The sequence below is a fragment of the Rhinopithecus bieti genome, unplaced genomic scaffold, assembly GCF_001698545.2.
Source record: "Rhinopithecus bieti isolate Rb0 unplaced genomic scaffold, ASM169854v2 scaffold_1467, whole genome shotgun sequence".
Taxonomy (NCBI): Eukaryota; Metazoa; Chordata; class Mammalia; order Primates; family Cercopithecidae; genus Rhinopithecus; species Rhinopithecus bieti.
Window position 1 is genome coordinate 3,255,555 of NW_016803692.1, and position 27,147 is coordinate 3,282,701.

The 27,147-nt window shown below is 35.9% G+C and overlaps 1 protein-coding gene across 1 annotated transcript in view; it reads left to right on the forward strand.

Annotated features, from left to right (window-relative positions):
• Nucleotides 1-27,147, forward strand: part of COL24A1 (collagen type XXIV alpha 1 chain) — a 411,426-nt gene that overhangs the window by 128,848 nt on the left and 255,431 nt on the right. Inside the window, 6 exon segments of the mRNA XM_017850789.1 lie at nt 953-997; nt 8,861-8,914; nt 8,990-9,034; nt 9,276-9,329; nt 9,578-9,635; nt 14,962-15,017. Of these exon segments, the coding sequence (XP_017706278.1) occupies nt 953-997; nt 8,861-8,914; nt 8,990-9,034; nt 9,276-9,329; nt 9,578-9,635; nt 14,962-15,017 (312 nt within the window).

Genomic DNA, 27,147 nt, shown 5'->3' on the forward strand with positions numbered 1-27,147 from the left:
TATTGATTATATAAATTATATTAATATTAAAGTTTTCCTAGAATATTTAAAGTTTTCTGCTCTTCATTTAAAATATAATAATGTTTCTTCAGAAGCATTTTGAGTTTTAAAATCTTTAAAATACAAGAGTCAACTGGATATATTTAGTTTACTGGCTTATAATCCCCTATAGTATATTCTCTGCCTTTGTTTCAGAACAGAATTTGAAATGCAAAAAAAGAAGGACATTCATGTACTTTGTGCCTTGTAAACAATGTGACAGTGACATAAAGCGAATTAGGAATTATCTTAAAGACTATAAAGTGTAATGACAATGAGTTCAAAAGACCAATCACAAATCAGCTGGAAAAATTAATAATGATCATTAAAAATCTGATACTTACATAAATAATTTAACAGTATTGAAAATTTTATAATTTTATAGTGCCTTTACATATGACAAATTTTATTGTGATTTTTTCAATGAGAAGAGATATTGGTATTTCTGTTTTAATGAGAAAAATGAAGATTAGAGAATTTAAATAATGTACTTCAGAAGAGTCGATAATGTTTTAAACCATCTGAAAATGTTTTTCTAATCCTACATGCTGACCACCTGTCTTTTCATAGAATAGATAGCCTAATTAAATGTACAGTGTTGATTATTGATGGGATTTACTTCCTTGGTTAAATACGTAGGAAGCAGAGAGGACTCTACTTAAGCTAGAATTAAGTGGTAGTCCTGGCGTCCAAAAGCATTTAGCCAAGGGCACTTGTGAAGAACATAAACGGCCACCATGGGTTTGTCCTTCTCAGGAGGATGCGTAAGATTAGGGGAGTTTCAGAAGTTAGCTATAATAGAAGGTACATTTTGATGTATTCTTAGCTAGAAAGTTTTTGTGTTTATCTTCAGAAATACCCTCAGTAGTTGGGAATCAAATTTAATAAGTATTGCACATTTCTTTTACAACAGGGACTTGTAGGTGGCACTGGTCCTCCGGGGTTTCCTGGGCTTAGAGTGAGTATCACTAAGTATCATCATTCTTAGAAATATATTTTATTGTGCAATTTATATATGTTAGATGTGTTTTTGAAACTTAGGAAAATGAGAAGTTTTACTGTCTTTATTGGTTATCAACCTTGATTAAATGTATTTTTCAACCAGATATGAATAATTAGACCAGTAGTGTAAGTCAAAAAATTAATTGTATTTTATGATAAGAAAAAATAATGATATATTTTTATAGACCTGTATGTATGTGTTTGTACCTGTGTACTAAAGGATACCTAAGACAAAAGTTTCCTCAAAAGCATAAGACATAGAAGACCCCTTCTTTCCTTTTTAAAAAATTGTCAGTTATTTTCAATACATAATAGTTGTACATATTTATGGGGTATATGTGATATTTGTTACAAGAAAAAATGTGTAATGATCAAAATTTGAATAATTGGTGCTTGTATCACCTCAAGCACTTATTATTTCTTTGTGTTAGGAACATTCTAATTTCACTCTTTTATTTTATTTTGAAATCTGTGATCAACTATTGTTAAAAATAGCCACTCTATTGTGCTATGGAATACTAGATCTTATTCTTTCTAACTGTATTTTTGTATCTATTTATCATCCCTTTTATATCCTCCACCCCTATCCTTCTGATATATTTAGCTCCCACATATTTGTGAGAACATGTGTTAGTTACCTTTCTGTACCTGGCTTATTTCACTTAACATAATGTCCTCCAGTTCCGTTCATGTTGTTGCAGATGACAGAATCTCATTCTTTTTTTATAGCTGAATAGTATTCTATTGTTTGTATGTACCACATTTTCTTTATTCATTCATCTATTTATGGACACTTAAGTTGATTCTGTATATTGGCTATTGTGAATACTGCTGCAATAAACATGGGAGTGCAAATGTCTGTTCAATATACTGATAGCCTTTCTTTCAGTCTTCTTTTCCTTATCTTTAGCTGTCCCAAAGCACAAGGTGATAGCTTGGTCAAAGAAGTCATGGCCAGGCATGGTGGCTCATGCCTATGATCCCAGCACTTTAGGAGGCCAAGGCAGGAGGGTTACTTGAGCTTAGGAGTTTGAGACCAGCCTGGACAAGATGATGCGATCCCAACTCTACAACAACAACAACAACAAAAAAAAAGAAAAGAAAAGAAAAAGGAAGGAAGGAAGGAAGGAAGGAAGGAAGGAAGGAAGGAAGGAAGGAAGGAAGGAAGATTAGCCTGGCCCACTGTGGCAGCATGGCAGTTCTGGTGAAGCCCCCTCCCTGCCATTTGGTTTCCTTCTGCCAGGTGGCTACAAGATGCCCTTCAAATTTTCATTTGTCCCTTTTCACTTCTTGCAAAGCAAACCTTTGAGAGTTTGTTGGAAATGGCCTTTGATGACCAAAGATACTAGAGTGTGTGTGCTTTGTCCTGTATTGTGATGAATGAGAAATGCAGACTTCCAGCTCTTTTGTGAAATCTGAGACAGACCTAAGAAGTAGGTCATGCAGGATAGGAGTGGTTCAGTGTTGGGGGTAGACAGTCACCCAGCCGTGCTCCACCAGGCCACCAGTGCATATTTGGCTGGTGATCTTCCAAGTGCATGAGATCTGCTGTTCACTGATTCTCCACCTCAGTTGGTGGCCTCCAAGATGGCAGCAGCACCCCTAGGGCCCTGTCTTCAGCATGTTACAAAGCCTCAGAGTGGAAATTCTTGCTAAGGCTCTATGTGGATGCTTTTCTTCCATGGCTTAAAGGAGACACTGTACTCTAAGCTTTTGACCTCATGCCTTGTGTAGTAAAAAAGATTTGGGTTTTTTTTTCCTTTTGTTTTTGAGAGGGTTGCATTTTGTTTCTGTTTCCTTTTGTGTTTGTTTTGGCCTTTCCTCTTTGTCTTTTCATATAGACCAGATATTTGAAAGGGCAGACAATGGCTAAAGGTATAATGTGCAGCTTGTTTATATATTACTTTGGGAAACTTACCTTGGGTAGGAAGTGGAATTGTGGATTCTCCAGGCTGGTGCTGGCACACTCAGCCTTTGCCCTTTTCCTCCAGTTCAGTACCTACTGTTTCTCCTTTCAAATATGTGATTGTGCTAGCTCTTTCCATAGGGAAGAATTCTCCTTATTTAAATAAAAAAATAGTTTAAAAACTAAAGCTGAAAAAAGTGTTTTAATTAGCCAAGTGAGGTAGAGCACACCTGTAGTCTCAGCTACTTAGGAGGCTGAGGTGAGAGTATCTCTTGAGCCCAGGAGTTAGAGGCAGCAGTGAGCTATGATCATGCTGCTGCACTCCAGCCTAGGTGATGAAGCAAGACCCCATCTCTCTAAAAAAAATCAAATAAATAAAAATAAACAAGTCAGGAGCTCAGTTATTGAAACTGTAGTAAAATTTAAGTCAGCATAAGCTTTAACTTGCCATGTTGGGATAACATGAGTATGGGATTTAGAGTCAAAGAACCTGTATGAGTCTGAAACATTTAAACTTTTCTCTAACATAATGGTAAGATTTGTAGTAGTAGTAGTAATAATAAAATTACTGAGGGCGCCTCACATTTATTTACGATTTTCAGTGGACTGGCCACAATTGTTAAGTCATTGCATTCTCAGACCAACCCATGACTACTTAGCTGATAAGTGTTTGAGCCCAGATTTGAAGCCAGGTGATCCAAATCCAGAGTCCAGAATTTTGTTGGGCTGTACCACCTCCTTAAAACTTATACTCCCTTAAGTGTATATTATCTACCTTATAAGATTTCTTTAGTCCTTCCTGAGAAACTCTATGTGATGGTGGAACACTATTGACTTTTTTTTTTTTTTTCTGAGAACTTAGAATAGGGTTAAACCTGTAGGTATTAGTCAATGGGTAGAGAAAGGAGGTAAGCAAAAGGAGTTAGGTTCCAAAGATGCTCTTCATGCAGTTTTATTTAATCTATTAGCATGGAGTTGATTAGCTAAAAAGCTTCTGTTATTACTCTCAAAATTAAAACCAAATTTTTAAAATATGGCCCAAGATATCTAGTCTGGTTTGGTTCTTATCCACATGTTCATTACATGCGATTTGTGTACTAGCAAAGCTGTTAATTCTCAGATGCCATGTGGCAGCATCTTTGCTACAAGGTTTTGCACATGTTTGTCTACCTGAAACACTATCTCTACTTTTCTGCTCCAACACTTAGCACACTGCCTGGCACATAAAAGTACTCAGGAAACATAACTGGATCTTCTGTATTTTCTCTTTCTCCGTTCACCTTTCAGTTCATGGGAGGAGATTCTACAGAAAAGGAAACGCTAATGATAACTGTATTAGTCCATTCTCACACTGCTATCAAGAAATAACTGAGACTGGGTAATTTATAAAGGAAAGAGGTTTAATTGACTCACAGTTCCACATTGCTGGGGAGGCCTCAGGAAACTTACAATCATGGTGGAAGGCAAAGGAAAAGCAGGTGCCTTCTGTAGAGGGTGGCAGAGTGAATGCAAACAGGGGAAATGCCGGATGCTTATAAAGCAATCAGATCTCATGAGCCTCACTTACTATCATGAGAACAGCATGGGGCAACCATCTCCATGACCCGATTATGTCCACCTGGTCCCGTCCTTGGCCTGTGGGGGTTATGGGAATTACAATTCAAGATGAGATTTTTTGGGTGGGGACATAGCCAAACCTTATCATTCTGCCACTAGCTCCTCCCAAATCTCATGTGAGGACACATTTCAAAACACAATCATGCCTTTCCAACAGTCCCCCAAAGTCCTAGCTCATTCCAGCATTAACCCAAAAGTCCAAGTCCAAAGTCTCACCTGAAACAAGGCTAGTCCCTCCATCTATGAACCTGTAAAATTGAAAGCAATTAGTTACCTCCTAGATACAATGAGGGTACAGGCACTGGGTAAATACTCCCATTCCAATTAGGAGATATTGGCCAAAACAAAGGGGCTATAGGCTCCATGGAAGTCCAAAATCAAGTAGGGCAGTCATTAAAACTTAAAATTCCAAAATGATATCAATTTGACTCCATGGCTCACATCTAGGTCACACTATGTAAGAAGTGGGTTCCCACAGCCTTGGACAGCACCACCCTGTGGCTTTAAAGGGTACAGACCCCCTCCCAGCTGCCTTCATGGGCTGGCATTGAGTGCCTGCGGCTTTTCCAGGTGAATGGTGCAAGCTGTTGGTGGATCTACCATTCTGGGGTCTGGAAGATGGTGGCCCTCTTTTCACAGCTCCACTAAAAAGTGCCCCAGTGGGGACTCTGTGAAGGGAAAAGTGCCCACATTTCCCTTCTACACTGTCTTAGCAGAGATTCTCCATGAGGGCGTCACCCCTGCAGCAAACTTCTGCCTAGACATCCAGGCATTTCCTTACATCCTGTGAAATGTAGGCAGAGGTTCCCAAACCTCAATTATTGACTTCTGTGCACCTGCAGGCTCAACACCACGTGTAAGTAGCCAAGGCTCAGGGCTTGCACCCTCTGAAGCACCGGCCTGAGCTCTGTGTTGAACCCTTTTAGCCACAGCTGGGATGCAGTGCACCAAGTCCTGAGACTGCAGAAAGCAGCAAGGCCCTGGGCCCAGCCCAAAAACCATCTGAGAATTAACCATCAGATAGTAAGAGTCATCTTTGTAGTCCTCATCTCTTCTAAATTGATATAGATGGTCCTTTCTACTTTTCAAAGTAGTTTTGTATACGTATCTTATTTGCTCCTCAATGAGTTGTAAAGTAAATAAAGCAGTTATTGTTACTTCCATTTTACATTCATTACTTTTTAAATTAAAACAACATGAGCACCTACCAAATGGCTGAACTAACTGCTAGGCCTAATAATATGAACAAGTTAAGATTCCTATTTTTGGCAATATTACAATCTAATGGCATAGAAGGAAAAATAAGTAGTGTCATATACTGTGATTGCTGCTATAATGGATTAAATGTAAAACCACTGAGAAAGGAGCAATTTGTGTTATCTTGGAAAGTCAGAGTAGGCTTCACAAAGGAGGTATTTTGGGGGCTATATCTTGAAGATTGTATATGAATGGGGTGGGGTGAAAGGGGGAAGAGGGTTCTTTAGATACAAAATGCTGTGTTCAAATACACAGAAGATGGGGGAAAATGAATGTTTGGGAATGGAAAGAGGAGTAGTGGGATTGTAGCATAGGAAGTAGGGGGTTGGGAGCAGAATGGAAGGAGTTGAGGTTTTGAAAGTAATTGGGAAGGATTATGAAGAACCTTTATATTGCATAGTAAACAACTTGTCTGCTTGCCCAGAGCAGCAGCCTCTGCTTTATCTCTCAGGTGTTCCCTTCCAGCAGGTATAGTTTCTGATAAGAGATGCTATTGCTTTAACTAAATTATTTTTTCCATGCAGTTGGTCATCATTGTTATATGCTTTCTTAGACTAGTGACAATGTGTATCACGTATGAGTATGATGGGTGTGATTAAAAAGAACCATGTGGAACTCACAGTCCTTTCTGCAGTATACTCATATGAACTCTTATTAATTGGCCAGTGACTGCTCTTTTTAATATAAATAACTTATCCTTTGGGTCTCTCTATTTCTTTGACTTTAATTCAGAAGTCCTCAGAGGAGCTGTGTGGGAGGCGCCTCTGTCTCTGATACCATATCCCAAACACCCTCAGCAAAGCTCCCATGCACGAAAGTATTTCTTCTGTCTGTTCCACATTCTTATGGAAGATGAGTTGGTAGGTAGGGAATGCTGAAGGACTTTCAGGTTACCTTTGTAGAACTGAGAACTGAGTTACTTTCAGAAGGCTATAGTTTCTCAGGACTAGAATTTCCACTCAATCTGTGACATGCTGTTTCTTGGAAATTTTGATTCCATAGTATTCAATTTTACTTTATAGTTCTTTATTTTTCTAAGTTCATTATAATGTATTTTCATATCTCCCAATACTTATCATTAGGTGATTTTCTTATAGAGTCACTGAAAAGTAAAATAGAATATTATACATACAAAGTACATTCATCTGAAGATGCCAGTAATATACTTACTGAAAAAAGTTAAGAATATTATTTTATCTATGAAGAAAATAACAGGACACAAAGAAAGATTTTTTTGTGTGTTTGTTAAGATAGTCCTTTCCATACTTTCTTGTATTACTTTTGCACAATTTCCAAACATAGATATTTTTGTATTTTTCTAACCTATCATAAGTTTTAAAGCTATGAACTTTGAATAAACTACCCACTGTAATCGTAAGCATAAGTTTTCCTATTGACATAATTTGAAATTACCAGCATGGTGTATTAATATTGCATATCTGTTAAGTTGGAAAGTATTACCCTTTGCCTGTAACAGTGTTATATATTTCAGGATTAAATATGTTAGAAATAATTTATCATAGTTATATTTCACAGACTTAAGACTCATCCATATGATGTCATATTCTCCATTCTGAAATTTGTATTATATAAATGTAGACAATTGGAAATGCTGTTATGTTGGGATATTGAGCTCTAGAAATCACCATTTCAAATTAATCCCTTCAGTATTCATTCTACACTTTATTTCAGAACCATTATCTGCCAGTTATTATGTTGGGTCTGGGATATTAAAAAAGCAAATGAGACATGTTTTTCTGCTGTCACAAAATGCACAGACTAGGAAGGCAGAAAAAAAAAGTACAGTGCTGTGTACTAAGTAGTGAAGTAGAGTGGCATTCTAGTACTGGTAACTGTCTTGTCAAAGGTTCTGAGCATTTGATAAGAGAGAGCATGTCCACTGCAGCTAGAATGGAGGATTTCGGGGAGGGAGAAGTAAAGGGGAATGGAAATGAGGACAATGGAAGGAAAGGAGACCGGAAAGATTGATGGAGGTCTGATAGAGAGGGCCTAGGATGCTGTCCTAAGAAACTGGAATTCTAACTACAAGGGGTAACATTTTTGGCATTTCACAAATGCAACTTCAAGAGTTCCTTAATATTTCAAAACTAAAAAGAGAAGTTTGAACTAACTTGGATTTCCATTATAAAGGGTAGTAAGGAAACCAGGCAAAGAAAAGTAGTGAGTGAAAGAGGAAAAATGAGACCTCAATGGCACAGAAATTATAACTGATCTCAAACCACCAAGAAGTGCCATTTTGTTTTGCAAATTTTTCTTTCATACCCTTATGTTGCTATTGCCCTTTGTTTTCTAAGATGACATATTGAAAGAGTTTTTTCTAAGTCTCTTGCTTGCGGGAGATAATAGTGGTAATGTTTCTGAGGAATTAGAGCATTAAATTGATGTTAGAGATTATGTCTTTTTTCTCTTTTTTTCTTCAACAGTGTCTTGTACATATTATGCTTAGTAAATGTTAAATGATGAATAAATGAGATAAGCCCAGAAGGATACAGCCTTTTGTTTGCCTCTGAGTTTATCCCTGAAATTATGATAAATTTTCTCGTTCTGCAAATTGGAAATTATAAAATCAAATCATTAGGATGTCTGGCACATAGTAACTACTCAATAAATATTGGCTGAATAAGTGGGTGAAATAAAACTCTAAGACAATCAAATGAAGTATCTGTTGACTATTTCTTGGGAGCATGGCACTGACATTTTTTTAAAGGTCTCATCTAGTTGGAGAAATATTGCAAGATGAATGTCATGAACAGTATCATAGGAGCTCAAAGGAGGAAAGAATCTCTGTGGACTAGACAAATATGAAAAGGTTTCCAAAAAATGATGGACTTCACTAAAGTTTGAAATATTGGTATGATTTATAAATGTAGAGAGGAAAATAAGTTGTTGAAGAACAAGGCACGTGTAGGAGCTTAGTGAGATGACTGTTTTGGGTTCATTAATTTATTAATTCTGCCACATTTTCTTTCTAATCCTAATGAATGATTAATGGTGCATTTCTTTCTTACTGTTTTTCAGGGCAGTGTTGGCCCTGTAGGACCAATTGGACCTGCTGGAATTCCTGGCCCAGTGGTATGGTTCTATTTGTATAATGGATATTTCCCTTTAATCTCTCTATGATATCACAAAATGTCCCTTTTTTCGTAGGGTCTTTCAGGGAATAAAGGACTACCTGGAATCAAAGGTGATAAGGTGATTTAAATATTAATATTATAAAAATAATTTTTTAAATCACATTTGTCTTTTACTTTTCAGTCACAATTTATGAAATATTTTGTTTTTATGGAGTCTAATGTGTAGTATCAATTATATTAGTTTTCCTCAGAAGTAAGAAAAATAGAGAAATTATTCTTTTATAATGAATATTTGCTTTCTTATAATATTGCCATGTTTGTGATACATAAGTATCTTTGCATGAAATTGTGCTTTCCAGGGTGAACAAGGCACTGCAGGAGAGCTAGGAGAACCAGGGTATCCTGGAGACAAGGTAATGTTCATACCATTAATTTTATGTAAATATGAAAAAGTGTAAATTCAAAAGAAAGAACTGCTTATTATTTTATCCATGTCTTGTGTTAGAATGTGGTATCAATGTGGTTTTAAGTTCTTGTTTGAAACTTTTTTCTCAATATTTTAGCATACTTTATGAAATTTGTTAGCAGTTTGTAAATAGTAGTATATCTGCCTTTTGTGCTATAATAACTTTCTCTTCTCTCTGTTATTCTCTTCTTTTAGGGTGCAGTTGGTTTGCCAGGACCACCAGGGATGAGAGGAAAGCCAGGGCCTTCAGTAGGTTTGAACTTTTGCTTTGCTCTTTGTAATTGACAGACTGCATGCCATGGCATGAGTCTCGACACTGTTGATCTAAGTAGGGTATAAGCCTACTGAACATTTGTCTCCTCAGTTTTAGAATATAGCAAATCCCTCAGGTATTCAGTTCACATTCCATAGACTTTTGGATTTCCCTCTACTCCCAACCCTAGGCCAAAGCCAAGTTTCTGAGAGTCCTAAAGATCTTGGTCATATTATTCTACTGAATAGTCTATTATAGACAATATTTAAATTAAAACAATAGGCTTTGAAGCCAGAAAATATAAAGCATCTTAAATAATATTTTAACTTTTCCAAATATCAATTTTATTAAGGAAACAGTCTGAAGAAAAGGTAGCATGTTTGCACTCTCTTGTGGACCAAACTACTCTAAATCCTTATTTTTTTTCTAACCCTTGGATATCAATTAGATGAAAGAAAAAGATACCTTATATTGCTGTTAACATAAAACTCAAAAAATTATAAATCTAAAATTACTTAATTATTAGAGCTATTTAAATAAAATGATTAAAACATTAGACAATATATTTCTAAATATTAAAAATCATAATTATTGTAGCTAACATTTACTGACTATCTACACAATACCAGGTAGTATTCAAAGGACTATACATCTAAATTAATCTTCACAATAATCCTACAAAGTTGGTACTATTATTATTCCTATTTTTTATGTTAAGAAAATTGAGACACAGTGTTAGAAAATGCCTAAGGTCACCTGGGTAGCCGCCTACTTAGTAGGTGACCATTCAGAAAAACCTAGACAATCAGGTATGTCAGAGTTTATGCTTTTAGCTACTGTGCCATACTGTTTTAGGGTTTAATATTTTAAGATGGTTTTAGGATTTTAATATTGATTACAGCTCCATGAAGGTAAAGGTGATTACAGATAGAAAAAATTAGATATAGGATTCAATTCTACAAAAAAGATAGAGATGATTATACATAAAAAAATACATATAGGATTATAATTTATTAATGTCACATTAAAACATACATTTAAAAATAAGAGTGTTGTGTTCCTGAGCAGTTTATTGTGTTCCCTCTAGCTCTACCCTTCCATCTAAGGATTGTTTATTTTTTTTTAATCTCAGGAAGCAGTATTAAATTACAGAACTTTACCCCGTTCTTTGTGACTTCTAACAGTGACAGTATTTTATATACATCTCTTAGGAATTATTTAACCCAAAGAACAATTTTTGGCATCTATTCGATGAAATGTTAGTGGTGACCTTTGCTTATACTAGTTTTTTGCCCTGGGTTTATTGCCATAAGGGCTTAACCTAGTAAGCCACGTACCCTCCCTTGTACCCTTGAGTTGAATCTCGGAAGCTCTAGAGTGCGTAAACTGGATCATGAGAATAGATCATGAAGCTAACAAACTACTTCTGTTTTTCAAGGATGGTTCTTAAATCATATAAAGACACTCTGATGTGCAGTGATTGGCAAAATAAGATCTTTTTTACATAGTCCTTTTTTTTTTTTTTAATAATGTGACAGTTTTCTATCCCTTGACCAAATAGGATGAAATGATACAATACATGCTCTAAGGGCACTATTAACTAATAAATAATATAAGTATTATTCTTTTGTACCTTACAATTAACTTTTTGAGAAAACTAGAGTCAAGTAGCATGCTTACACAAGGCAAACCATTTTAGTGTTCCTTACTCTTTGATTAAATTTATATTTATAACACGTTTATGGGAGTAAAAAAATCATTGGCTAGAGAGACAAAGACCTGGATTCTGGTCCCAGCTCTGGCACTTAACCTACTAGCTAGGGTATTTAACCTTGGGTATTTAACTACCATGGTACCAGTTTCTCATGTTTAAAATTAAAGTTAGGGCCACGCGTGATGGCTCATGCCTGTAATCCCAGCACTTCGGGAGGCTGAGCCGCCTCAGATCACAAGGTCAGGAGTTCGAGACCACCCTGACCAACATGATGAAACCCCATCTCTACTAAAAATACAAAAATTAGCCAGGCGTGGTGGCGCACACCTGTAGTCCCAGCTCCTCAGGAAGCTGAAACAGGAGAATAGCTTGAACCCGGGAGGCAGAGGTTGCAGTGAGTCAAGATTGTGCCACTGTACTCCAGCCTGAGTGACAGAGTGAGATTCCATCTCAAGAAAAAAAAAGAAAGAAAGAAAGTTAGGCCATATCATATGTAAGGTTCTGTATAGTCCTGTGATTATGATGTTTTTCTCTTTTAGAAATAGTACTTATTAATATTCCTCTAGTGTAAGCTAAAGAAAAGATAGAGAGCCTATTTCACCTTTAACACATTATCTTAAAACCCTTAGTATTTTTTTCCTGAAAGAAGTCACAATAAATGCTAATGATGTTCTTTTAGGGCAGGGAGCAAGAGACAGTGAGAGTGAGTCTTTTACTTACTCGTTTTACACTTTTGTGCACTGTTCTAATAAAGAAAATTAATGTCAGCAGGAATTACTTTGATAGGGAGATAATTGATTTTTTATTTGTCTTACCAAATTTTTGAAAACTACTTTGGGCCGAAGATAAGATAGGCATTCATGAATTAAAATTAGTGAGATAGCCTTGTCTTTAGTCTCTTGTTGTATCTATTACTTGTTTATATCTTTTTGTTTTAATTTAAAAAAATGTTTTCGGAGACAGGGTCTCCCTCTATTGCTCAGGATAAAGTGTAATGGTGCCATCACAGCTTACTGCAGTCTCCAACTCTTGGGCTCAAGTGGTCCTTCCACCTCAGCCTCTCAAGTAGCAAGGACTGCAGGTGCTCACCACCATGCCCAGCTAATTAAAAAAAAAAAAAAAAAATTGTAGAAACCAAGTCTTGTTTTGTTGCCCAGGCTAGTCTTAAACTCCTGGCCTCAAGCGATCCTCTCACCTCGGTCTCCCAGAGTGTGGGATTATAGGTGTGAGCCACTGCACCTGGCTCTATATATTATTAGTAGAAAAACTGTAGATATTTGACCAGGAAAACTTTGCTTTTTATGGAAGGACACACTTGTTTGATGAAAAGTTGCTTATGCAGAATCAGTTATTATATTAAGAAACAAACTCCCACACTCAATTATATAAGTTAATGCATACCTAAAATATTTGTTTACTGTCATGGAAAGAATGCCAACATCATAAGGATGTCTTCCCTATTTTATAGATCCGACTTTTAATTTTCTGTTACCTAAGAGGTTGGTGTTGCTAACTAATAATTGTTTCCAAGTAGATCTAAGTTGTAACGTGAAATAATATTTTCAAGATATTAGAAAGAATGTCCTGATTTGGAAAGTTGGTACAGTTCTTAAATAGGAAAGCTTTTGCTCTACAAGTATTCAAAAAAAAAATAGAGAAAACTACCACTCTGAGGTTGTCAGTAAATACACTTTCATTTAGACCAAGAAAACAAACACAATTGTTATGCCCTATCCATTTTTTAGCTAGAGGTTTTTGTCATTTGTAGATGTTTATTTAATATTAGTCAGTTATCTATAGATAAGTAACTTTAAGTAACTTATAAGTTACTTAAAATTCAGCTTTTATAAAGGAAAATTGACATTCATAGGAAATTTGCAATCGAAGTTTTTCAAAACAAAGAATTATTCTGAAGAACAAGTAAAATCATTACACAATTTGTGTTTTTAAATATCTGATTGTCAATTAGCTTTTCTGAAAACAAAGCCCTAGGGTATTGCTATTTTATCCTCACTGTTTAGAAATTTAGCTTTGTGGTTGGATTTTGCCACTAGAGGGCTCCAGCGAGAGCCCCTCACCCCATCTCTGTCTCTTTAGAGATGCTTGTCATTTTGAGAACTTCAGTATACAGATTCTGACGGATCACAGATTTTGTTTTTGTTTATTTGGAAAGGGAAACTTAAATGAGACTTTCCATAGTATTTCACTGCCTTCCTCTAGGTTTGATTGCAGTAGTTGTATGGTGTCCTGTTTTATGTCCAGATACCTCAGCACTGAGAATGAATTAAGTGCATATTGGAAACTGTGATTTAGGTTTTGGAAAATGGGCAATCCCAAATTGTAACTTGCAAGTTTAGGTGATCTGAGGCTTATTTAAATTAAATTTGAAATTTAATATGACAGAAATAATGAATGCAATAGTTTTTCTTATGAAGATAGATATATCAGACTACTGTCCTCCCTTTCCAAACTTTCATCTCTTGAGAGCATTGCTAGCCTTCTCTAGTTTCAGTCTTTATGCTTACTTCTCTCTCCTGTCACTTTCTCCTTCAACCCTGATTTCACATCTTTATCATGAATCTCAGAAACTAGCTTCAGAGATATGAAAACTGAATCCTCAAAACTTCAATTAAAGGATGAAAACAATCTAGGAATTCTGTGTATGAGCCAGGAAAGCAGCAAGGGTGTGAAGAGAAGGAATAATGATTGTAAAATTGGTTGACATTTAATGAGTACTTCGTATGTCAGACATTCTGCTTAGCACTTTACATATATTATCTAATTTAACTTCCAATGACTCTTTGAGAATGTTACTACTATAATTATTGTTTCTATTTTATTGATGAGAAAACTGAGGCTTAGAGAGATTAAGTAAGGATTTCAATCCAGGTGAGTCTTAATTACTAATACAGGCCACTTACAGTATCAAAGGAGAGAGGAATTTTCAGAGACAGCCCTGGGACTGTGGTTATTTATAAAAGCAGTTTCTCATCTAGAATTCCCTATCTTGTTGAGTCCAGCTTTATTGTCTTATCTCTGTGAAATATGCATAAACACACAATATTTTCTTGATTTGAGCACTTGACTCATTAATTTGTTTATATCACTAACACTTGAGTGAATGCATATTAAACCCATAAACATCTTATTTAAAAACTTTTACAGTAATGATGATTACAAATTTTTTTAAAAAGTCATTACAACCTTGTTTGACGTAATAATGTAATGACTACTGGCCGGGCCGGTGCAAGCGGGTGGCTACAAGCCTGTAACTCCCAGCACTTGGAGCCGAACGGCGATCACAGGTCAGGAAATTCCAAACCATCCTGCAACATGTGAAACCCTCCCATACTAAATACAAAAAAACTACCGCGAGTGGCGGGCGCCTGGTCCGTAGCTGAGCAGGAAATGGCGTAAACCCGGAGGGCGAGCTCAGAGCAATCCGGCCACTGCACTCCATCCAGGGACATGACAACTCCGCCTCAAAAAAAATAAAATAATAATGAATAATAATAAGACTACTATTCTTACCATAGTGCTGTTTCTTCTTTAATTGTTTTTATTAAGTTAATGTTTATAACTTGAGCCTCCCCCCCCCCCCCCCCATGGTAGGCCAAACAGGTGACCCAGGACACCAAGGACCATGGCCCCCAGACAAGGAAAAATGGGTGAAAGAAATAAAATTTGAACAAATGGGAAATAAACTTGTTTGGTAAAACAGTAAACATAGGGAAGCTTAAGAAAGATCCTCTTTAAAGTTTGTATCTCTGTAAATAGTTTGGACTAAATTTTTCTGTTATGTCACGAGGTATGCAACAGGGATCCTAGGGAAACAGAAAAACACATTAGCCACATTTTCACGCTGATTAGGATCACAGCTGATTTATTTGTTCTGCACAGCTATTAATAACAAGTACTTGAGACTTGGAACCAAATTTCAGGAAAGAAACGCCACTGAATTATTAATGCAAAATGTTTCCAATTATTGCTATATCCATATATCATTGAAATCTCATACAGTATTCTAAAACAAATACAATTAAGTCTGTAGTACATATATCAAATTTGTTTGTATATACTTTAAAATTTGTGACTTTGGTTTAATGGTTGATACAGAGTGGCTTTCGTTTCTAAAATTCTATATAGAACATAAGCTTCTGAGATGAAACATTTGGATTAAAAAAATCATACTATGACTCAGAGCTATGAGTCAAAGCTATATTACATGGAGATGAAACTTCTGAAGCTCACTCTGGTTTCAAAAATATATGCCTATATTGATATGTGTGTGCCTGTGAGTGTCTACACACACACACATACACGTAAGCACAGACATATCAGTGTACATACATATTTAATTCAAAGTTGTAGATTCAGCAGAAGGCTGAGAAAATAATTGGCATCAGAATAAATAAGTTAGAGCATAATATCATAGTGTCAAAGTAGTAGGCAGAGTTTCTAAGACTACTGCTGTACTGATGCTGTCTCCCTCTCTTTGTAAACCATAAGATCTACTTCGATTGCTTCGCAGCTGTCCTTCAGGGTTGGCTGATTTTTTTTTTTTTGGAAAATGCCTATTCTTACTTACTGTATGATTTAAAACACATTGGGTATTGGTAGTTCAAAAATCTAAAAAGCAGGCTGGGCATGGTGCAATCCTAGCACTTTGGGAGGCTGATGTGAGAGGATCGCCTTGAGTCCAGGAGTTCGAGACCAGCCCTAGCAACACAGTGAGACCCTGGTGCTTAAAATAAATAAATAAATAAATAAAAGTTTTAAAAGTTAGCCAGGCCTGGTGGCTCACACCTGTAGTCCCAGCTATTCGGGAGGCTGAGGTTGGAGGATCGCTTGAGCCTGGGGTGGCACCATTGTACTTCAGCCTGGGTGACAAAGTGAGACCCCATCTTAAAAAAAAGAAGAAGAAGAAGAAATCGTCTTCGAAACTTCATTGTACTTAGTTTTATATCAATAGAGAGGAAACAGGAAGTAAAAGACAGTAGTATATTGATCTCTGCATTCTGATAAGAAGGAAATTGAGTAATTAAAACTAAAATTTCAGATTAGTATAAGCTTCTCCATATGAGCCTACAATTTTATTTTAATTATTTTAATGAAAGCTTTCCTGGAGTGAATAGTATTTACACTCTTGTCATACTGAGGATAAAGAATCTATTTTAATTTTCATGATCTTTAAAGGTTCTTATTATGACAGTATTGCCCCATTATTACTGCAGTTACAGGTAATATGTACACTAGAAACGTCTATGTTACCTCCTTGCTGTCAGTATGGTTTTCAGTCATTTTTCTTCTTTCTCATAAAGCTTGGTTAAAGGATGCATAAGCCATGTTTTCACTTACTACCTGATCTTCAAAGATGTTTCTTTATTTCTCTCTTCCCTTTAAAATTTCATAATATCCATCAACACTGAAAACATTGTGTCATTATCTCTGATTTCAGCACCACTAACATAAGGTCCTGAGCCCCAGCCTTTTCAGAGTACCAGTCCTTCCTCTTCACCTGTCTTAAGTTTTTTCATGGAGCTAAAAATGTAACCTGTACTCTCTCAAGAACTGATGCTAGATTGTTTTGGGAAACAGAGTCTAATCCAAGGAGCATAACTTTTTCTTGATCATAAAAATATAGTACATAGGCAACTATATATGAGACAACACTTTTATCCAAATCCTTCTCAACATTAAGCTTTTAATAAACTTGCAGGTCCAAGAATTTTAAATAGTATATTTAGTAGTAAACCAAGCCTGAAAACTTTCTGCTTGTATAGCGGATGAATTTTTCTCAGGTAAAGGGTCTTATGCATTGTGCTAAATTCAGACTTTATCCTGTATGCATTGACTAAAGATATTTAAGCAAGAGAATGGAATTATTAGACTTGTGCTTTATGCAAGGCAGCAGGGGAAAGGATAAAAGAGAAGAAGGGAAGGAGGGGTGCCAAGGAGACAAACTAAAGGTTATTTAGAAGGATGGTGCAGCAGAGCAGGGGATTGATGATGAGGTCCTGTGACAATAGAGAGGAAAGGATAGCTTAAAGAGAGAACTAGAAAATATAATTCACAGCACATAAAACAATTAGTTTAGCTCATTCCAGTTGTGAGAGAGAGGAATAAAAGACAATTTTAACGCTTCTTGCTTGAAAAGTTGGGTAGAATGTGCATCATCATTCCAAAAATAGAAAATAAAAGAGGAAGAGGAGGAGGAGGAGAAGGAAGAGATTCAGGGCGGCTGGAAATAATGTTTTGGCTTTGAATCTGTTAAGGTTTAAAGGCCTTTAGGAGATATAGAAAATTAGTCTAATAAGTGTCTTAAAACTGTAGGCCTAAAGCTCAGAAAAGTAGACTAGAGATACATACTTATATAATCATCTGCATAAAGGTATTAGATGAAGCAATGTAATAGATGAATTAAAACAAAGTGTAAAAATACTACACCTGGAAACTCACTCCTGGAAGGCTACATTCTTTGTCTACAGTGCAGCAAAGTTTTAAGTTGGTAATAAAAAGTCAGTAAAATAACATTTTGGGTGACTGAAAAATACATTCCTTAGTAACTTATGGTCTGGAGAGAAGAAATAGCACAATAGAAATTAGAAAATGTTTAGAAGTGAAGGAGAGCGAATCAGTATAAAAACTTGAGTGTTGCAGCTGAAGCAACATTTAGAGGACAATTTATATACAAATTTTCATTTTGCTTGAAAACAAGGAAGGTAAAAAATAAGTGAGTTATATACAGCATAACTCTAGGGATTTGTTTCAAAAGAAGAAAGAAGTTGAAAGAGATAAATAGGATAGTCTCTGTTTTCTTAGTCTTGAGACTAAATCTCAAGAGTAAGGGGACTATGCAGGAGAAAGGGGCTGGAGGAGCTCTTTGAAAAGTAAGTGAGTGAGTGACTGCGGAATCACAAAATAATTTCTGAGTTGTTGGTTAAGGTAATTTTGGATAAGGTTTTGTTTGTTTGTTCTTGTTTTGTTTTGAGACAGAGTTTCACTCTTTCACCCAGGCTGGAATGCAGTGGTGCTGTCTTGGCTCACTGCAACCTCCGCCTCCCAGGTTCAAGCGATTCTCCTGTCTCAGCCTTCCAGGTAGCTGGGATTACAAGTGCCTGCCACCACACCTGGCTAATTTTTGTATTTTTAGTAGAGACAGGGTTTTGCCATGTTGACTAAGTTGGTCTCGAACTCCTGACCTCAGGTGATCCACCTGCGTTGGCCTCTTAAAGTGCTGGGATTACGGGCATGAGCCACCATGCCTGGCCCAATTTTTGGTTAGTTTGAAATGTAAGAGTCTTTTGCCTGAAATACAGTCACAAAGCTCTGTACATTTTGTTGTAAGGGGATTTCAGATTTGAATACGATCTTCCCACTGCCAAAAGGATGACACATGGTCAGTTATATGATTCTCCTGTCTTTTGGATTAGAACATATTAATTATTCAAAAGGAGGTAGCAATTCATTGCATTATGTCATTTCCACTATTCAATATAGATGGAAGTTATAATGTGAAAGCATAATTCAGTAAAAGTAATTCTATTAGGGGCCAAAATGATGAGACCTACATATGTACTTCTATGATAGCTTTTGTTAATAACTAGGTCATAAAAGGTTTAAGATAATATCTAAAAATTACAGAATTTGGGGGTTAACATCTTCTGAATGAGAATTGAGGAGTTAGTCTGAGTACCTTGCGCAAATTACTTCAACTCCCTGGGCCTTTCTTCATCTGTAAAACAGAAATATTAATAGTACCAACCTCATAAAGTTGTTTTATTATACACATTAATTCATGTAAAACACTTCAGCATGTAGTTAATAGGAAACATTCAGTATGTATTAGCTGCCACCACCACTGCCACCACCACCATAATTGAAGACAGCACACATTGTCTAGACCCAAGGCAAAAAAGCCTGGCCAGTTCAAGATCAGAAAGAATGCCAATGTAACTGGAGTGAGCAGAATGAATGAAGAGGAAAGTGGTATACAACGAAGTTGGAAAAGTAGACAGGGGATATATCATGTATTCTCTCACAGAGGAGAGTGAGAAGTTTGGATTTGGTTCTAAGTGCAGCAGGAAGCCATGAGAGGCTTTAAATAGGGCAGTGGCATGATCTGATCTGATTTATGCTTTTCAAAGGTTACTCCGGCTGCTGAGTGAACCTAAGACTGTGGGGAGAAACAGTGCTGAAAGTAGGGACATGATTTTTTGTTTTTATTTATTTATTTATTTATTTATTTATTTGAGATAGAGTCTCGCTCTGTCGCCCAGGCTGGAGTGCAGTGGTGCAACCTCGGCTTGCTGCAACCTCGGCTTGCTGCAACCTCCACCTCCCGGGTTCAAGCGATTCTTCTCAGTCTCCCAAGTAGCTGGGACTACAGGCACATACCACCACACCAGGCTTATTTTTTGTATTTTTAGTTGAGATGGGGTTTCACTATGTTAGCCAGGATAGTCTTGATCTCCTGACTTCGTGATCCACCCGCCTTAGCCTCCTAAAGTGCTGAGATTACAGGGGTGAGCCATCACGCCCGGCCAGTAGGGCGATGATTTAAGGAGATTATTTTACTTATCTAGGCAGAGAACTTATTTGAATGAATAGTAATTTTAGTTTTTGATAATAAAACCATGCCAGCTATAGAAAGTGATTTTGATTTTCAACCTTACCTGGGCATTACTATCACCTGTAGAACTTTTTTTTTAAAGGCTGAGCATGGTGGCTTATGCTTGTAATCCCAGCATTTTGGGTGGCTACAATGAGAAGACTCTTGAGCCTAGGAGTTCAAGACCAGCCTGGGGCAACATAGTGATGCTTTGTCTCTATTAAAAAGAAAAAACACACACAGATTCCCAGGGCCAATCTCAAAATGCTGAATCAGAATCATTGGGGTTGCTCCACAGGTGATTAAGAGCAATAATAAAGAACCACGTCTTATTTTTCTGTTCTTTATGGCAGCAGAACCTTTATCCAACAGAATGAGAGTGTTTTCAACCCAGTAAGGTATAAGATCACCAAAGAAGTCAGAACATTCTCCTTGTTCTCTACGTGGAAATTATCATCTCATTCTGTTTTAGCAACCTGGGAAAATTATTACTACCGTTTACTGCAACATAGCATGACACAGAGATAGCATTCTATAAATGTTTTTAAAAATAAAGTGATAAAAGAAAGACACTAATAGGCTTTGCTATGGATTTTTTTCCATTAACATTTAATTTGCACAGGAGCTGGAGCAGAGAAGGAGAACTGGATTGCCTTTGCAGTACAGGGTGAATGTGATTCAAAAGCGCAAGTTTTATAGTACCAAGAGCGTATGAAGCAGCCTGAGATAAGAGTAGGAGAAGGGCAGGTAACTTAGAAGATAGTCTCACAGACAGAGAAAAATAATCCGAGTTAGCCCAGTGAACTAATTATACATGTTGGCAACATTTACAGTCATCAAATATCTTACAATTGTATTTATTCATCATTATTTTTCTACAGAATAATTAGGTTAAATTCTATAAGGCTAAAATCAGGGGCTAAGCCTTCCTCAATAGCCATTACCACTTTAGAGTAGTGTAATCTTAGTGGTTAAGCTGAGTTTATTCATGAGTAACTAAAAGGTACAGAAAAATAATTCATATGTTTTTTCTTTAAAACCGTGTGAGGAAACTCATATTAAAAGTATGCTTATATTAAACAGTAATTTTAACTGTGTATTTTCTTCCAGAAAAGTTAGAGAAATTATTCTATAAGGCAAAGCTATATAGGACAAAGTTAGATAAGTGTACTACCCTGCTTACTTTTCTGCCCGGTCCTCATCCTCTTATCCTTTTTCAATGTTCTCACCTACCCCTGAGGTATCCAATCTCAGTAGTTTCTGGTGTATCCTTCTTGTGTGTTGTGTGTGTGTGTGTATGTTTTGCTTGTTTAAGGGGCAGATGTATGTGTATTTTCTTATACTTTTTTATTACATAAAAGTTACATAGTATAGATACTTTTTTGCACTCTGCTTTTTTTACTTAAAAATATATCCTGGAAAACACAGCATATCAATTCATGGAGCTCTTCTTTATGTAATTTTGTAGCTTCATAATACTTCATTGTGTGGATGTATCAGTTTATTCAGTCATTCTCCTACATATGGAAATGTAGTTTGTTTCCAGCATTTTGCAATTACAAACACTCCTGCAATGAATAAACTTGTGCTTACGTATTTCTGTATGGTTGGAGGTGCGTCTTCATGGTGAATTGCTAGAATTGGATTGCTAGGTCAAAAGAAGATATTGTTAGATATTGCCAAATTCTTCTCCGAAAGAATTGCATTCCTATCAACATTTCTGTAATTATGACATTTCTCTCACTATGAATGACACTGAAAATCTTTTTATGTTTGAGGACTGTTTTATAATCTTTCTTGTGAAATGTCCGTTTATGTTTTTTGCCCATTTTTCTACTAGGTATTTGGTCATTTTACTCTAATGTTTAAAATTATTTGTGTATTAGAGAAATTAGCCCTTTACCTGTGATAACTATTGCAAGTAATTTTTTCCTAATTTGTCACTTGTCTTTTGACTTTATTTGTAGAGTTTTTTGACAGGAAATAGCTTTACATTTTTAAATAGCCAAATTTGTCAATCTTTTAGGGAATTTGGATTTTGAGTCATCATTAGAGAACCTTTTCCTATATCCAGGTTTTAAAGAAATCACCTATGTTTTCTTATGATTCTTGATTAGTTTTCTTTTTGTATTTAGGTCTCATACATTAAAAGTTTTGTGTGTTTGTGTATGTCTGTTGTGATTTATGTATTTCATTTTACATTTTTCTAAATGGCTAATCAGTTTTCCCAGAATCATTCATTAAACAGTCTATCTTTGCCTCAGTATCATAGTTTATTTTAAATTATGCTACCTATATCATACACAGTCACACACTGCATGCATCGTTTTGGTCATTGATGGGCCTCATATACAACCCTAGTCCCATAAGATTATAACAGAACTGAAAAATTTGTATCACCTGGTGATGTCATATAAAGCCTTTGTGACATCATTACTCACATGTTTTGTGGTGATGCTGTTGTAAACAAACCTACTGTGTTGTCAGTCATATAAAAGTGTACAGTAATGCCCTGGGCCTTCACATTCACTCACTGCTGATTTACTAATTCACCCAGAGCAACTTCTGATCCTGCTGGCCCCATTCATGGTAAGTGCCCTACATAGGTGTACCATTTTTTATCTTTTATACTACATTTTTACTGTACCATTTGTATGTTTATATAGATTTGGATACACAAATACCATTGTGTTACAATTGCCTACAGTATTTAGTACAGTAACATACTGTACAGGTTTATCGTCTAGAAGTAATCGGCTATACCATATAGCTTAGGTGTGTAGTAGACTACGCTATCTAGGTCTGTGGAAGTATACTCTATGATGTTCACACAATGACAAAATTGCCTGACAAAATATTTCTCAGAACAAATACCCATCATTAACTGATACATGACTGTACTAAATTTCTACTTCTTGGATCTATGTCTGTACTTTATTTTCTCTTCCATCTGAGAGGCTGTCTGTTCATGCACAAGTACCACCTTGGTTTAATGACAGAAACTTTATGTTGCGTTGAGATGTCTGGAAAGGTTTTCAGTCCTCTGAGCTTTTTTCAGTGTTTACCTGGCTACACTTGCCTTCTTGTTTTTCCATATAAACCTTAACATCAATTTATCTAGGTTCATTAACAAATATTGTTAGTATGTTTATTGGCTTCAACTTACACTTACAAATTAAGGGAGTGCTGAGATCTTTATGATATTGACTCAGTCTTTCGAGAACAACGGTGGGGGGGTTGTCTTTCATTTGTTCAGATCCATTTTTGTGTTTTTCAGGAGTGTTTTAAAATATTCCTTAGGTTTTGCACATTTTTTGTTAAATTTTTTCTTCCGCATTTTATATTTTTTGTTGTTATAGTAAAACGGATTTTCTCTGCCATTATATTCTCGAATACATTTTTGTTTATGTGTCCAAAGATTATTGATTTTTCAATGTTAATGTTATATCCTGTTACCTTAATGGTTTCTTTTTTTTTTTTTTTTTAGTTTTACTATTGATTTTCCAGAGTTTTCTAGACATGCTCTCATGTAATTTTAAAATAGAGATCATTTTAGTTCTTCTTTCCCACTTCTTAAATCTCTAAGTTAATTCTCATGGTTAATTGTGTTGTAATACCTGAGTACAATGTTAAAGAAGTAGTGAGCATCCTTGATCTGTTCCTGATGTTAGTGGAAACATTAGAGTGATTTCTCATAAAGTAAATGCCGTCATGAAGATTAAAATATTCATATTTTATTACATTAAAGAGATAGGCTGGGGATTGCTTGAGCCCAGGAGTTCAAGACCGGCCTGGGCAGCATGGCAAAACACTGTCTCTACAAAAAAGACACAAAAATTAACCTGGCATGGTGGTGTGTACTTACAGTCCCAGCTCCTCAGGAGGCTGAGGTGGGAGGAACACTTGAGCCCAGGAAGCAGACGTTTTGGTGAAGTTTTTGCACCACTGCACTCCAGCCTGGGCAACACAGCAAGACTCCCCCCGCCCCACCAAAAAAAGAAAGATTAAAAAAAGAAATATCCATTAATTTATATTTTCTTGAATGTTTTAAATCACGAATGATTATTATATTTTGTCAAATATATATACTTGGTTAAAGGTTTTATATTTCCTACATGTATGGAGATAATTATGTATTTTTTCTGTTTGGATCTATGTGTATGGTATATTAATGGATTTTTTTTTTATTGACCCAACTTGCATTCTTGAAATATATTCTACTTGATTGTGGTGATCCTATTATCCTCTACAAGAGTGGTACATTTGTTACAGTTAATTAACCTACATTGACACATCATAACTATCTCCCAAGGTTCACAGTTTACATTAGTGTTAGTGTTCACTCTTGATGTTGTGCTTTCTATGGGTTTGGAAAAATATGTAATGATTTACCACTATATTATTATACAGAGTATTTTCATTGCCCTAAAAATCCTTTCTGCTCTGCCTAGTCATCCCTCCTCTCCCCTGCCCCCAGCAACCTATGGGCACTGATCTTTTTACTGTCTTCATAATTTTGTCTTTTCCAGAATGTCAGGCAGTTGGAATCGTACAGTATGTAGTCTTTTTAGATTGACTTCTTTTACTTATTAATATGCAATTAAGGTTCCTCCATGTTTTTTCATGGCTTCATAACTCATTTCTTTTTAGCACTGAATAATATTCTATTGTCTGGATATACCACAGTTCATCCATTCACCTACTAAAGGACATCTTAGTTGCTTCCAGGTTTTGGCAGTTATGAAGCTGCTGTAGTCATGTGCAGGGTTTTGTGTGTACATAAATTTTCAATTCCTTTGGGTAGAATTAAGGAGTCTGGCTTCTGGATCACACAGTGAAAGTATGTTTTGTTTTGTAATAGACTCCCTATCTTCCAAAGTGGCTGTGCCGTTTTGCATTCCAACCGGCAGTGAATAAGAGTTTCTTTTGCTCTACATCCTCACCAGCATTTCGTGTCAGTGTTCTGGATTTTGGCCATTTTAGTGAGTGTGCAGTGGCACCACATGGGTTTTGTTGTTGATGGTGGTGGGTTTGTTTGTTTGCTTGTTTTGAGACAGAGTTTCACTATGTCACTCAGGCTGGAGTTCAGTAGAGTGACCATGGCTCACTGTAGCCTCAACCTCCTGGGCTCCAATTAACTTTTGTTTATTAACCTCAGCTGCCTGAGTAGGGAGGACCACAGCCATGTACCACGGCGCCCAACTGTTTTTATTATTATTATTATTATTATTTGTAGAGACAAGGTCTCACTGTGTTGCCCAGGCTGGTCTCAAACTCCTGGACTCAAGCAGTCATCATACCTTGGCCTCCCAAGTGCTGCGATGAAAGGCGTGAGCCACTGGAACCAGCCCCCATTGTTGTTTTAATTTTCAGTTCCCTAATGACATATAATTTGGAGCGTCTGTTCATATGCTTATTTGCCATCTGTATATCTTCCTTGGTGAGGTGTTTGTTAAGGTCTTTGGCCTTTTTAATTTGTTTTTTTTAATTGTTGAGTTTTAAGAGTTCTTTGCGTATTTGGGGTAACAGTTCTTTATCAGATGTGCCTTTTGCGAATATTTTCTTCCAGTCTGTGGTTTGTCTTCTTATTCTCTTGACATTGTTTTCTGCAGGGCGGAAGTTTTAAATTTTAATGAAGTTCAGTATGGATTGTGTCTTTGGTGTTGTTTCTAAAAAGTAATTGCCATACTCAAGGTCATCCAGATTTTCTCCTGTATTATCTGCTAGGATTTTATAATATTGCATTTTACATTAGGTCTGTGATCTATTTTGAGTTAATTTTTGTGACAGGTGTAAGGTCTGTGTCTAAATTCGTTTCTGTTTTGCATGTAGATGTCCAGTTATTTCAGCAGCATTTGTTGAAAAGACTATCTTTGCTCTATTGTATTGTCTTTGCTCCTTTGTCAAAGATCAGTTGACTGTATTTATGTGGGTCTATTTCTGAGTTCTCTATCCTGTTCCACTCATCTACTTATCTATTGTTTCTTCACTACCACACCATCTTGAATATTGTAGCTTTATAGTAAGTCTTGAGGTCTAGTAGTATCAGTCCTCCAACTCTATCCTTCTCTTTCAAGTTGGGCTGGCTATTTTGGGTCTTTTGCCTCTCCGTATAAAGTTTAGAATCTGTTTGTCAGTATCCACAAATAACTTACGGGATTTTGTTTGGTATTGCATTGAATCTATAGATCACGTTGGGAATAATTTACTTAATCCTTTTTTATTTCTTTTATCATAATTTTATAATTTTCCCCATATAAGTTTTGTACTTATTTTCTTAGGTTCATACCTAAATGTTTCATTTTTTGGTGCTGTATTGTGTTTTTAATTTCAAATTTCATTTGTTTGTTGTTGGCATATAAGAAGCCAATTAACTTTTGTTTATTAACCTTGTATCCTACAACCTTGCTATAATTGCTTATTCATTCCAGGAGGATTTTGTTCATTTTTTTTCTGATTTTCTACATAGCCAATCATGTCATCTGTGACAAAGGCAGCTTTATATTTTCCTTCTCCATCTGTATAGTTTTTACTTCTTTTTCTGGTCATATTGCATTATCTAGGACTTCCAGTATAATGTTGACAAGGAGTCATAAGAGGGGATATTGTTGCTTTGTTCCTTTTCTAATTTCTTTTTATTCTTTTATTTTTATTTATAAAATTATTAAGGTCTGTTTTTTTTTCTCTTATCATTACTTTAAATGTATTCAATAGACTTCCATATGGAGTATGTTTTATTAAAATTACTTTTGATATTTTATAATTTCAATTTGTATATGCCTTCTCACCCAGTAATTATTTAAATAGGCAATTTTAAATTTTCAAGTGGGAGAGCTTTTCAGTTTTGATTTTGTTAATAATTTTGGTTTCATTGCATGGTGATCAGAGACTTTTTTTTACTTTATAGAACTTACTGACCTTTTTCTTTTTTACCTAGTATATGTTCACTTTTTGTGAATGTTCAATGTCTTCTTGACAAGATGGTATATTCTTATTATCAGGTGCAAAGTTTGGTATGTAGTGATTTGCCCTTCCTTATTGATTATGTTGTTTAGATTTGCTGTATCTTCACTTATTTTTGTTTTACATGATCTGTCTGTGTTAGTAGGATGGACTGTGGCCTCTGTCAATCCAGTTGCTCTCAGAGCCACAACTGGTACTTTTCTCACTCTTTCACTATCCATTTT